This window comes from Macrosteles quadrilineatus, unplaced genomic scaffold (assembly GCF_028750875.1).
Source record: "Macrosteles quadrilineatus isolate MER2022 unplaced genomic scaffold, UCM_ALF_1.0 Scaffold_8__2_contigs__length_117827958, whole genome shotgun sequence".
Lineage (NCBI taxonomy): Eukaryota > Metazoa > Arthropoda > Insecta > Hemiptera > Cicadellidae > Macrosteles > Macrosteles quadrilineatus.
In genome coordinates this window covers 70650384-70665127 of record NW_026542601.1, presented here as the reverse complement: position 1 = coordinate 70665127, position 14744 = coordinate 70650384, and the positions used below count along the sequence as shown (strand labels likewise).

Here is a 14744-nt window from a genome sequence, read left to right as displayed (position 1 = left end):
TAATTCAAAAATATTTTGATATTCCAGATAAAAAAGTTAGTTATGTGTTTCATATTTCATTTGTATTGACGTTTTGACGTATTTAGCGACACATACAAACAACTTGACAGCTAACTAATCTGTGATTATCCACATTAATTCTTAATATATTACATGCTTGCTAGCTGACTGTATAAAATCGTCAAAGATACAATCTTGTACTTGGTTCAGGTGACAGTAAGTATACAAAATGTGTACCTTACAGCCAACAATGAAACGTTTGAATGCTTGTCACCAGAAAGTTATTTGTGACAATATAATTTAAAAAATAATGTTGGGCAAGATCTTACACTTTTTAAAAATGGTATGATTAATTAAAAGTGAATTTTTTCTTCTCGTAACACCCTAAGGGTTAAACAAATTTTTTAATTATTGGATTCAGTATAAAAGAAAGTGGAAAGTGTAACGATCAATTGTTGTTTCAAACATTCTATTCATACTCCAAAATCTGTTTGTGGTAGAAGAGTAGATAGCTGAAACAAAACAAATAAAATTCCAATATCAATGTTGCATATATGGTGGGGTTAACTAGTTTTATAGATAAGTTGAAAGGGTTAGAAATTACAATAACAGATCTTTAACTCATACTTATGGATATTTTATTGGCTATTTATTCCAACTAATAACACCTTCTTGCCTAAACTCAAGTAGTATATATATTGCAAATATTTACGTTAATACTGGTTGTTTTACCCTGCTACTTTGCTTAAGGCTAAGAATGTCAAGAAGAATAATGCTACCGCTCATAATTGATTATAGAAACGCAATTCTACAGCTTGAGTTAGTTAGACCAAACATTCTTTTTCTCTATTTTCACCATAAATGTTCTTCTCAATAATTATTATTCTCTCATTTATAATATTTCTACATGCAATTTGACACAGGCCAACTACTACCAATACTCCCACAAGAGATATGCAGATGCAGATACTACCAACTGAAATATCATTTTCAGTAACTAGTAATACATTTCCTACATTTGATAAAATGACTCACCCTTCACTGTCCAATACTTGACTGATGTGAGCTCTGGTGATCATGTGATCATCACACTTGTACCTGGAACATAGGTAAATTACCTTGAAAACACGTTGACACGTTGTACAGTTGAACACGTTGAACAGTAAACACGTTGACGAGGGTCATTTTACAGCCTGAGGCTTGCCAGGGCGAGTGCCGGCCAGGTATCAGTGACCGGTTCTACGTTGCGGTGGGTATGGGGTGGAAAGATCGATCAGGGACGGTGAGCATTGTTTGTTTTATGAATAAAATAAAACTGTTATATCCTAACCTAACCTTGCCAATTATGAAAAAAATGTACCGGGTCTCCGTTACATCCTGCCCACTACACCCCCTTCCACTATTACCAATACCCTTACCCTGAATCACTCTTACGCTCTGGGGAGTCAAACGGCACTCGGGCCTATCTGACGGTTTTGACAGTTCATAATCCCCACGGCAAAGAATAGAACGGCACTTGCTCCGTTCCCACCTTTCACTGCCTTGGTAATAAAAAAAAAAACAAAATTGATTGCAAACACAGTTAAAGCGAAAAAGCAAACAAAAGACAAATATTAGATGTTTTACCAATTAAATTACAATAACTAGTAAATTACAGCACATCTATAGTCCACAATGTAGGAAACATTCCCAAAAGTTAGTTAATCCTAATGGTAGGACTATATTGACCAGATAAGCTAGCTGATCCTTATCCTTGGTCATAATAATTCTTAAAGTTACTTAAAACAACAATAAGAGTAGTTTTTAAAGAGGAAAAGCAACTTGGCTTTAAGAACTTGTTAACACGTTCATTGTGGTTGCGCGATGGCCGGTGGCTAATGTGCTGCAAAGTTGAGTGCACGAAAATGTTTAAATTGAGTTTTTGATCCAAATGAGAGAATATTGTAGCATGTACTGCTTTCCAGTCGTTGTTGACGTAATTTAAAAGAACCAAACAGATAGTAGCACTAAACAAAGCTGCTAGTAGGTCCTCAGTACTTCCCAAATGCGGGGAAAAAGCAGGGGCGAAAAACCTGAATACTCAATTTAAAATACCGCAAAAAAGGTGTCAAGCACAATTTTGAGGTTAGGTTCCTTCCACAATGCTACACTACAGTAATTATCGTTATTCTATTCAATTTCACTAAATCCAAGACAAAACCCCACACTACACTAAATTTGGAACAGTGGAAACAAATTATTCCGGATTGAAGTATAAAACTGGCACAACAAGCGGCAAGCGAAACAACGTTCCCCGTGCGAGGCTGAGCTCACACTGGACTACTGGATCAATACTTTACACAGCTAACGGTGCCAAAGAAAGAGACCCAGGAAGTTAAAGATACACAAATAAGAAACACATTTAAACTGATATTTCTCCCCTTTCAGGGTCTTCTTCAGAGGTAGAATTACTTCAACTTCCCATTCTACCTCTGAAGAAGCCCTGAAAGGGGAGAAATATCAGTTTAATTTAAAATGTGTTTCTTTTTTATTGTACCTTTAACTTCTTAGGACTCTTTCTTTAGGTGAGTTTGTTGTCCATCCTTCTAACAAATTAGTAAAACAACAATATTACTTAATTGAAACTTAAATTCGTAAAACAACAATATTAATTAATTGAAACTAAATTTTGGTTTAAAAAAATTTTCCGAGTCATAAACACATTTTTTCCTAAGAGTATTACCAACAAATTGTGTTGAACAGATGTACCAAAACTTTACCATTTATAGTGAGACTAGCTGTACCTGCGGGCTTTGCCCCGTTTAACTTCATAAGTATTCGCATGGCTCAATCACGTCCTGGTTGAAGTTTGTTCGCTACGCTCACTCACCTTTAGGTTGGAGCTCGTTTGCTGCGCTCACTTGCCTTCAGGTTAGCTCGTTCGCTACGCTAACTCGCCTTCAGGTTGAAGTTCGTTCACTACGCTCACTCACCTTTTGGTTGCAAATTAGCTGTTGTCATAAATTTAAAAAATATTAGTGCTGCACCCTGTTGGTAATCCTTGTAACTTTAATGCTATTGAACATCATAGAACAGAACCAACTTGTTTAATTGAAACAGCTGTTAAGATTCATTAATTCCTTTCAGATATGAAAAATCATAAGGTTAACATGGGAAACTCCAGAGCCACTGGGGCGGAGTCCGAAAGCCCGATCAGAATAAAAACTACTTAGTTTTCCTATTTAAAGCCCAAAGAGTCGGTGTACCGAATTTCAGCCTCCTAGGTAAATGGGAAGTGAGAGAATTAGTGATGAGTGAGTGAGTCAGTGAGGGCTTTGCCTTTATATCTATATATATAAAATCCAATGTATGTTAGTTTGTATGTATGTATGTTTGTTTGTTTGTTTGTTTGTTTGTCCTTTATTAACTCCGAAACCGCTCGACAGATTGTAATGAAACTTTCAGGTATTATTAAGCATTATTCAAGGATGGTTTGTGTGCAGATCCCTCAAAAGGGCTCCGCCCCAGTGGCTCTGGAGTTTCCCATGTTAACCATATGAGTATTCATATTTAAATAAAATTAAAGAATCTTAACTGCTGGTTCAACTAAAGAATTTTATTTTGTGATGTTCATTAGCATTAGAAATTTAATAGGTTTACCTACAGGGTGCAGCACTATTATTTTTTTAAATTTATGACAACAGCTAATTTGCAACCAAAAGGTGAGTGAGTGAAGCGAACGAACTTCAACCTGGTGGTGAGTTAGCGTAGCGAACGAGCTAGCCTGAAGGCAAGTGAGTGCAGCGAACAAGCTCCAACCTAAAGGTGAGTGAGCGTAGCGAACGAACTTCAACCAGGACGTGATTGAGCCATGCGAACGAGCTCATCTTGAAAATGAACGAGCATTTGACATAAAACCACATTAGGACAGGACAAAGTCTGTCGGGCCAGCTGGTATTTAGATAATTCTTAAAATATGTAAGTAACATTGGTGAGGCAAAGTAAAATATCGGAGATGTGAGCAAAATATCATCTAGGTCTAGAAAATGAATGACCACTTCTGTATTCTTAACCCTACACTGGCTCAGTAATACTATACATTAAACAATAGTTTAAAATGTGAAAGCGGGCTGATGTTTGAAACAGTTTGTATTGACGGTTGGTCATGAGCAACCTATCAGCGTAATCAAAATTGGATTTCTCCATTTTCTTATGACACATTTCCACAAAACAGGAAGATTAGTAATAAAGTAAAATAATCAACAGATTTGTAACAGACTGTACCAGTGTCTATGCTGTTGTCTGATGTATGCTGTGTAATGGCCTGTATCCAGTGACCCTTCATGATTAATCACCGCAAACAGAGAATACCTGAAAACGCATTCACTGTTAGTACTGTTTATTGATATACTATTTCATCAAAAATACCATGACCTGAAAACAAACTTTGATACATGGAGGAACTGACTAACCTAAATCCAACTGAACTTACTGAGGTCTTAAAATATTTTGTTAAACACTTTTGAGAAAACATTCATTTGAAACAGTTAGTATGGCACAAATTATTGTTATGCTACAGTCCAATTGTTGTTTAGTGGTACTGTGTTGACACACAGCCAAACATCAGAAATGTATGCAATTATACTTGCCTGAGCCATTAGGTCGGGCCAAAATCAGGTTGCTTTGGAAAGTATTGATTTAAAAAGTATTAATTGATATCCTACAATTGGTTTGTAAAATATTTCCACTAAAACAACAATATTAAGCAATAATAAAGTATCTCCTGCACTTGTGGTAAAATTGGGAATTTATCCTACAATTGTGGTGAAATCCCGAATATCTCCAGAAATTGTGGTGAAATCATAAACATCTCTTTGGGCAAGTATAACTCAGGCATTATTATTAACATCCCCTGCGATTGCGAGAAAAACGTGAACGTATTCTGCAGTCGCAACAAATTGTGAACATCTCCCGTGGTGGTTGCAAAATCGTGAATGCCTTCTGTGATCACTGAGAAATGGTGAACTTTTTACTGTTGTAGCAGCAAACTTGTGCTCAGGAAGATCTCTCAGTCATGGTCACAGTGAAATTATGAACATCTCCTGTGATTGAGTAAAATCTTAATTTCTTAAATGTCTCCTGTGGTTGTGAAATCATACATTCTTTATTTTGCAATCCTTGAAGATGCTTTCTGCTGTCATGATAATAATTAAAAATATATGCTCAGCCTGATTCAGCTCAAAAATCAAACTGCTCTCAGTGCTCTCATACCGAGAAAAAAATTCTTTTTTAATTCTAAAATAATTACTTCACCCGACCTTGGCCTGAAAATTATTCCCGGACTGAACCTGGACCTAGATTTCCCGGACAAATGACGGGGAACCAGCAACAAATTAACACTCTAACAATAATGACAGGGAACCCCTAACAACAACCTATAGGCCAACACAGTTCATTACCTGTAGTCCTCTAGGGTGGAAGGAATGTGGGAGACGTGTGTGTTGCGTTTGTGAGACATGAAGGGACTCATGTCAAGCTCCTGAGGAAACACCACCTCCGTTGATATCTTCTTGTGCAGTCTGTTGGAGTGCTCAAACCTCTGTAAAAAACAAATTAGAACTTCAAAAGTAGTGTTTTTTATACATAATTATAACAGAATTTAATTTTTGAGTTTTTTTGTTAATCTAACACCAGAATCACATTCTTGACTTTATAGACTACTGTTCCAGCCATTGCCACACCTATATAGCAATCAGTCCCGTCATAGTTGTCTCGGAGATATCATCATTGTCTCCTGGGTTTGCGGAATCATCGTGAACATCTCTCACAATTGTGGAGACATCATCCTCAGCCTTAATACTGACAATAATTTTTGCAAGTGCTGAAACGTCATCATCATCACTCACGACGCAGCAAAATCGCCAACGGCTAGAGCGAATCACCCACCAAGAAAATCCCGTATCAAGTGCAATCCCATCCCAATAAATAAATAAATAATATAAATAAAAATGCCTTTATTTAGCAAGCGTTCCTCAGTACATACTGCTTTACAGGATAACTCTTGTCAATTTAATTACTAATACTAAATAAAACTAATAACAAAAAGTACATAATCTATTTACAAAATTTGAGGTCCTTTCTATACATTTCTTTTAGCTTATTGCTAAAGGCTGGAACACCCAGCAACTTAAGATCACAGGGGCGGTCATTATACAACTTCGGCCCAAAGTATGGAAAGCCTCTCCTGCCAATCTCCAGCCTCACTCTCGGGTAGTGAAACAGCTTTTCCTGTCGAGTATTGCACTGAGACACCCGATCGTGGGAGACCAGTTTTTCCATCAGGTAAGCTAGTTCTTTTTTGACCAGTACCCGATGAACCAGAGTGCAATGATCGGGAATACACGATCCCAAAAATTTTTGTTGAAAACACCAATGTTAATAAAAAGTTCATCTTGATTCAACTTAAAATTTCAAAATGGCGGCCATTTTAATTTTTAAACTTAAATTACCGTACTCAAAAACTGCTAATTTTATGAAAAAATGTCAAGAACACTCTTTTATTTAGCATTTTTAATTCCCTATCAAACGATACCAAGTTCAAAAAGATCAAATGAGAAATAGCTGAAATATTACGATTTTTAGTTGTAAAATCCATTTTGAAATTTTAATTTGAATCAAGATGAATTTTTTTTCTAACATTCTAACATAACATTTTCTACTTCAACCTACATACCAAGTTTTATAAAGATCAGTTGAAAAAATTCAAAAATAAAAATATTTATGTAAAAAAATACAAAATGGCGGATATCTGGTTAACGAAGCGATTTTGGAAAAAAATGTTATTCTTTATTTTCTCTTTATTTTTACCCATAGAACCATTTCCTGGAGTTTGGCTGTTTACTTACAGGTCAGCCTGTATAATTAAGTACTATTATTTTACATTTTTTTTTGCGAATTGGCTAATGTTTTATAAATATTCTTCTGTCCTGAAAAAGCATTTGGCTCTAGCTTACTTGACCTTCTATTGTTCTGTTCTATACTGATTAATTTGCAGTACACAGTGTTTCGCAATTTTTTTGTTTGGGTAAATTGTCATTTTAATCGTTATGGTTTTTATATCTGAACCAAGGTTAATGACTTAACATATCATGATTGCATGATACTATACTTGGTTCTTCACAATATTTAGGTGGTTTTAGGGGAAGAAATCTATCCCCTCCACTTCACCATTACCTTTTAAAATAATAGCTCAACAGCTGATTCAGCAATCTATCTATACTTATTTAATACGCAAGCAGGTTTTTTGACACAATTACTCCTCCGAAACTACTTAACCGATTGACATGTTTTTGGTGTCATTGGAAAGAGCGTAACGTGAAGTTGTGCAGGAAACATTCTTTTTAGGGAAATAATTAGAGAGTGAGGCCCTGGAGCCCTTTAAAGTTTCGTATTTCTCCATAAGATTAACATGGGATTAACAAATATTGTTATGAAACTCCAGCTGTGATGTATTAAAAGTGAGAAGAAGAGCATATGTCAATATTGTAAACAGTCAATAAGTCTGCTAATTTAACAGTTTGCTACAAACATTTACTTACTTGGTTGAAAAGAAATATTTAATACTGTATTTGAATTTAGGTTGGCGTAATTATTACAATATAAAAAAGCAAAAGAGCCTGGATAAATTGATATACTAAGAAGAAAACTGAATTAACACTGACTGTGCTGCATTTCTTAGTAATCATTGAAAGAGCCGATTTGCAAACTATGGAAACATAGGAAAGTCATAGAAACCCACCTACAGGCGTTATTTTAAAATGAGTGTTATTCATTTTAAAATAACGCCTGTAATACTTAGCAATTGCTCGAATTCGAGCAACAGGTACACTAGTATACATTAAATACAAAACTATGGTGGGGGAACTCATACCTTCTAAATATTGTGAAGAAAGTATAGTTTGTTGTAATTTGGGTAATTTATACAGTATTGCTCGTTTTTATGGGCAACAACATGTTAATGTCATGTTGGAATAATCTTGGTGTTCAGTTATCCGTGATCCGTGTGGTCTTCCTCCCTCCCCATTACCCCATATAATCGTGGTCCTGATTCCCCCCCCCCCCCCGTACCTGCCTTTCTTATTCCCCTACTCTTGACCTCACTTACAATGTCTGCACTATTGAAACATATTACACTAACCTCACATGCTGATAGCCTAGTGACGCACCTTGAGGTGGAAGCAGGCGACCACAGGAAGTGTTTTTAACGTGAGCTGTTTAGTGCTCTCCTGGTAAGTATCACAATTGCTACACCATATCTTGGCTGTTGTGCCGAGATGCTCAGCCCGAGTGAATTGTTGCAGACATTCTAGCAGTGACAGCGAGGTGCCCACTCCACTGATAGCCAGGTCTAGCGAGATGTCCCAGAATGGGTCGATAGTTGTCGACACTCCACTACAACAAAAATGAGCTGGGGATTACGAGAAAAACTTTTGGTGCAGTATGGTTCCATAACCTTAGCATAATGTGAACCAAAAGGGTGCAGAGTTTGAGAAATGCCAAGTGACTGGTTAGAAGGGCAAAGATCTTAAACTAAGACATTAAATTACGGAATATATATGTGAATTATTTAAGAAAATACATTGATGTTTTTATGGTTGTGGTCTGACTATTGACTGTGTGGGCTAATGACACTGAGTTAGGTAGCCTAGTTATCCACCAGGGAAACTTTCAGTATTGTAAATACACCACCATGCCTTTGTGTTTAAAGGGTTTTGTGTAACTTGCGTAAAAATTCTTTACAGGTTCACCAAGAAATCCGGGTTATCGGCTGCCGAGTTTGTAGGAGTTTACTGTGGCAAGGTTTAAAACCGTTTTAGTTCCAGTTATTTGGGCAGTATCTATATATTGTTAAATAGGGGAGGGAGGAGTTTGATATGTCATCATTTGGGTTTATTTTGAAATCTTCTCAGTCAAGCATGAGGGAATAAATACATGGAGGGAGGGGACTGTATGTCGTAGAATCTGAAAATATGTGGTTTTGGCGACATATAAAACTGAACGAGTCCACACAGACAACAAAAATTGTCGTTTAACGGAGAAGGTGGGATGTTTGTGTCTTACCTCGTAGTGCTGATCTGTTACATCACTAGGAGAGTCCAATTTATTTTGGTATTAATTAACTTGATCCAATTTTCACTAATTAAAACAAAACTAAACATTGATATTCGGTCCTAGAGTAGGACTTCTTCAATGTAGATTTATGAGAAATGTTAGTTAAAAACGTGTCTTATTTATAGAACTCAAAATATCAACATACCTGCAAGCAGTACAGACAACATCCGATTGTAGCCCTCCTGTAAATATCTGGTCAATGATACAACTGCAATGGTGTGGTGTTTGGCACAATGTCTTTGCTGTGCAGTGCCTGTAAATGACAGTCTTATTTATTTAGGATTTTGTATCTATACGAGCTGCCATATCCGTGCTTCACAACAGAGGAGAACGTGGTAAAGAATATTGTTGTTCTTTAGATCTACTGGATAAAATAGTTACACATCTTATTATTAATTTTAGAATTAAAACTTAATTTAACCAATTAGTGAGTAAAATTATTTTCTTGACATTGAGATAATGGGTTTAACTCTCTCAGACAACCATTACGCAGTGACTAAGTGGAGCTGATGTGTTTAGTCAAGCCTAAATATTTTAGTTACCGGTAAGCTTCTTTACCTGTAGCTTACAATATAACTTACAAAGAAAACTGTGAGCATTATTCTATCAAACGTTTACTATTTACTACCTTTCTTTAATTATAGATAACCTTCTTAATAATAAATACCCTCGCCGCAGCAAACCTGCAGACTAAGTGAATTTCCATTTATTCGGTTTCCAAGGTCCGATTATGCAGGTTCACTAACTCGATCGAATAAACGTAGGTTAGCACGCTTGTACCAAATTTCATCAAAATCGGATCACTTTTGCCTGATTTATCGCGCTAACGGACACATATATAACATATACAGTAGACCCCCTCTTAACCGACCCTAATGGGACCGAACCTAGTTCGGATAACTCAAATGGTCGGTTAAAACGGGCAATCCCTAAAAACATAACATAAATAATTGCTGTTCATTTGGAATTGTATAATCCATATTTTGAAGTCGTACTTGCACTATTTATAAAATAAACTACATTTATGTCAATTTTTTTGTATTGATAGAAAAGTCACAAATAAACACAAAACATGGTTACGTCAAATACTTTCAGTGGAATAAATTATAGTTGTAGGCAAGGGTCATTACAAATTCTTATTTTAGTAACTTAAGTACTGTAAGATTAATTAATTGATGCTTGTCAAATTTATCGTAATACAATACAAAACATTTTGTCAAAATTAAAGACACAAGAAACCATTTTGTTACAAGACAAGGATGTTAAGAATCAGAATCAGAATACTTCATTCTTGAACATAGAGTACAGAATAGGCGTAAAACATTACAGAGAATTAAATATAAAAGAGCATAAAGGTTTTGGGCTTTGAGGCGCTATCGGTAGTGATGGTTATTACTATGATGGTTGTTTATTTCTCAATGGAACATCGGTGATGTTCTCCAGTTCATGAACTCCTCAACTGTGTAGAATGGTCTCTCCACGAGCCAAGCCGATAAGTGTTGTCTGGTGCTGCTTATGCTGGGGCCTTTTATTGTCTCTGGTAGCAGGTTCAGGAACTTCACTCCCATGTAGGAAGGATTTTCTTCAAAAAGAGTTAGATGATGGACTGGAAGTGTGTAATTCATAGCCTGTCGGATGTTATGGCTGTGCCTATCCATACCTCATTGGAGCTGTAGCCTGCTAGGATAGCCACAGCTAGAATATACAGGCTTGTAATCGTTAGGATTTTTAGCTTACGGAATTTCGGTCTGTGACTTCCTCTCTTGTTAATGTCTGCTAATATTCTTACTGCTTTTTGCTGGTGGATAAGCAGACGTTGGAGGTGGGTGCCGATGGGTTTCCCCTCCCCATACTTCAAGGCCATATTGAAGATGTGATTCAAACAGTGAGTGGTAGGCAATCTTGGCTATGTTGGTGTCACTTATGGTTTTTATCCTTCTTATCACGTAGACACTGCTACTCAGCTACTACACAGGCTGTCAATATGGGGGGGGGGTCCATGTCAGTTTCTGGTCTATTATTAAACCTAAATACTTTGCTTCTTCTGGGCCTTCGATGTCTGGGATCCTGCATACCCCACCATTTCTCCTGCCAAAGACCAGTTGTGTTTTCTCTTCATTAACTACTAGGCTGTTGTTTTGGCAATATTGTATTTCCATGTTTATGGAAACAAACGAGCAGATTTCAAGGGCTTCAGGGTTTTTCCTCCAAGGAGGAGTACGGTATTATCTGCATACATAAGAGTCATGCTGTAGTCTTCCAAATAGTGAGGGAGATCATTTGTAAACAAGGATGGGACCCAGCACAGAACCCTGTGGAACACCCCTTACTATACAGGTAATAACTTTGATCTTACTGTTTGTGAACCCCTTTTCAGTGTATTTAAGTTCAACCATCTGACTTCTTCCAGTTAAATAGCTCTTGAACCATTCTGCAGTTTTCCCACCAATCCCAATTTTTCTTATGATCTAAGCAGTCAAATACTTTGCTAAAATCAAGTAAAATTGTGGTTGGCATGTTTCCTTCTTCTAGATTATCTATTACATATTCAGTTAGCGCTATTATGGCAGATGTGGTTGATTTTCCCTGTACAAATCCATGCTGATGTGGTGTGAGCAGTTCATTGGATGATAGGTGTTGAAGAAGTCTGTTTAGTAATATTTTTTTGAATACTTTGGAGAATGTGGAAATTAATGAAATTGGGCGGTAGTTCTTTGAGTCTAATGGTTTCCTATCATGAATTTTGGGTATACGTTTGCAATTTTAAGCCCACTTGGGCAAATTCCCTCTTGGAAAGAACGGTTGATGATGTATGTTAATGATCCAGCAAGTTCTTCTTTACGTTTTTTTTATAGACTGGCGGACATATCATCTACTCCAGCAGATGTTTTATTTTTTAGGTAGGGTAGGGTGTTGATCACTTGAGTCAGTTCCTGTTTGTTAGTTAACTGAAGAGACATCTCATGTGTCTGACAGTGTACCTCTGTGATTTCAGATGACTGATTTTGGTTTTGAGGATTTTGTGCAAGGGTGTCATTAGCTATGTTAACGAAGAACTCATTAAGGCGATTAGCAACATTTTGAGGATTGTTGGTTTTGAGGCCATTTATTTCTAGTGTGATTGATTGTTCTGATGTGTCTCGAGTCGGCTTTCTTTCTCTGTTGATGACCCTCCAGAGTGCTTTGGTTTTATCATCAGCTTGCTGTATTTGGACTGCTGAGGGCCTGTCGTCTTAGTGTCTTCAGTTTCAGGTCGTAATCTTTTTTTCTTATTTGACATTGTAATTTTGTTCTCTTCTGTTCCACTCAGTAGGTATTTGTTCAGAGCCTGTAGAAATTATTGCTTTAGTACCTCAGCTTCGTGGTTTGCTATAGGACGTTTTCTGGGTTTTTCCTCGACTTTACCATTGGGCAGGTTTGGTTAATAGCTCCTGCAATAATCTTGCTGAAGTTCCGATAGGTGTCCTCTGTTTGATGTTCATTGAAGACACTTTCCCAGGTTTCTTGGGCAAGAATAGATTTTAAGTGCATGACATTCCTTTGGTTGAATCTCCTCGAATAGAAGGTTTGATTCTGAGCTTCTGGGGCAGAGGTATTTAATTTGCAGAGCTATGCTGTGTGGTCTGATAGTCCGGCATTGAGAACGTCAACCTGAATATCATCATTGCCTAGATTTTTGCAGACACAGTCGATTGAGCTTATTGTAGTAGGTGTTATTCTTGTAGGATGCAGGGGGAGCAGTATCATATTGTTGCTAAGAAGAACTTCGTTTAGTTTTGTCATTTCAAGGCTTGGCTCCAAGCAGTCTATATTGATATCACCTATGAGAATCTATAATATTAAAACATAACAGGGTTTTTTTATTTCACGATTCTGAATCAACCACTTGACAGATTTTCATGATTTTTGTGTTGAAAGAAAGATAATTATGAGAACTAGGGAATGTCGAAGCCATAATTTTAGTTTAGGGTCCCAGTTTTTTAGAAATTAAGTTTTAATTTTTAAAAAGTCTAGCAGCCGACGCTAAACTTCTAAACTAGCTTTTAGTATGATATAATTTGCTTAACATATGGTAAATAATTCTTCAGTGACTGTTTGAAATTACCAGAAAAAACATTGCTCTCATGGCGGACAAATACAAGATGGCCGTTAGCTTCCATCGACTCCCTTGGAGAACAATCAATTCAAAACTACAAAGAACATTTCTTATCTAACAGTTTTCTAGATATTTAAATTATAACCACTTTGGAGATTGAACAAGTATTTTTGGGCAATAAATAACTCTTCAGCAACTGTTTAAAATTATCAAAGATGGTCACTAGCCTCCAAGGACTCTTAATAGTGAATCTTGTTTCTATAGACTAATTTTGCATAAATTAGAAATACAAATATTTCTACATAATTTAGTTTTCAATTTGCAATTCAGTAAGTGTGTTTTAATATCCAAGTGTTATAGTGAATAAATGCAAAAAAGTGAAATTTGCATTACCTAGTTGTACGTAAAAAGGACGATGGACCCTAGGAAAACTAATAAGATCCAAATGATTATCAAAATCCAAAATAAATGTATACCACCACCCCATGGTAGATCAATGATAATATGGAAATATAAGGAAATAAAAGACATTGCAAGACTGGGGGAAAATACACCCGCCGCAGCAAACCTGCAGGCTTAGCGAATTTCCATTTGCCTCATTGGATTTCCACTAAATTTTCTCCTTAGAAATATCACATTTATTCCCAATTTAAATAGAATTAGTTTAATGAATACTTAGGTTTGCTGCAACAGGGAGGATAAAAAGTGTTTTTTATGTAGAATGTTAATAGGTACTGTAGTTTAGTAAGAAATCAATGTATTTTCCAAATTTGATCAAAATATGTTCATAAACGAGCAAACTACAACAATTGACTTACCTCCATAATAAGAATAACATGGGAATTTAAAAATTACAATATTTTTGAATTTTCTCTGTATTCATTTGGCAAATAATAACGCTTCAATATACTAAATCATTTGTTTTTTTAAGCTCTAGAAAATGGTTTAGAAAGAAATCGTGAAATTTTGTGTTTTAGGGTCAAAAATGAGAAAAACCTTTTTTTACCCCATAAAACCCCCCATGAACCCCCGTTCCCATTGTCCGATCATGCTAGTTCGCGAACTCATTTAAGTTTATCCCGCTTTACACCTTTAAACCAAATTTCATCAAAATCGGACAAAGATTACTCAAGTTATCGCGTTCACGGACACACATATGTATATACAGGGTGAGTTTCTACTTAGCGTGTTAACTTTGCCAGTAGGTTCTACTCACTAAAAGGAACAAAAAAGGTCCTATAAACCCATGTCCGGTTTTCAACCGTTTGGCTGTAATAGGGGATTTTGTGTTTTTCTTGTTTTATTAGACTTTACTCCACAATTTATGTAATAAAAATATACCAATTACTTTAGAGAGTTATAGTTAAAATCATTGGAAAGAATATTAAATTTGCTATAAATTAAAGGTTTCATTCAACAATTATACCATTACATAGTCCACGTTATATCCAAAATAAAGTAAAAATGTCATTAAATTAATTAATTACGAAAATGTTCA

At 36.1% G+C, this 14744-nt stretch overlaps 1 protein-coding gene across 1 annotated transcript in view; it reads right to left on the bottom strand.

Moving 5' to 3' along the window:
• Window positions 1–263: 263 nt before the first annotated feature.
• LOC129000459 (ubiquitin carboxyl-terminal hydrolase 22-like) overlaps window positions 264–14744 on the bottom strand; it is a 32702-nt gene continuing 18221 nt past the window's right edge. The window contains exons 6-11 of the mRNA XM_054427422.1: window positions 9296–9403; window positions 8205–8430; window positions 5439–5578; window positions 4264–4350; window positions 1036–1098; window positions 264–512 (exon numbers count right to left, since the gene is read on the bottom strand). Of these exons, the coding sequence (XP_054283397.1) occupies window positions 470–512; window positions 1036–1098; window positions 4264–4350; window positions 5439–5578; window positions 8205–8430; window positions 9296–9403 (667 nt within the window). The 3' untranslated portion in view covers window positions 264–469. The remainder of the gene's footprint in view (window positions 513–1035; window positions 1099–4263; window positions 4351–5438; window positions 5579–8204; window positions 8431–9295; window positions 9404–14744) is intronic.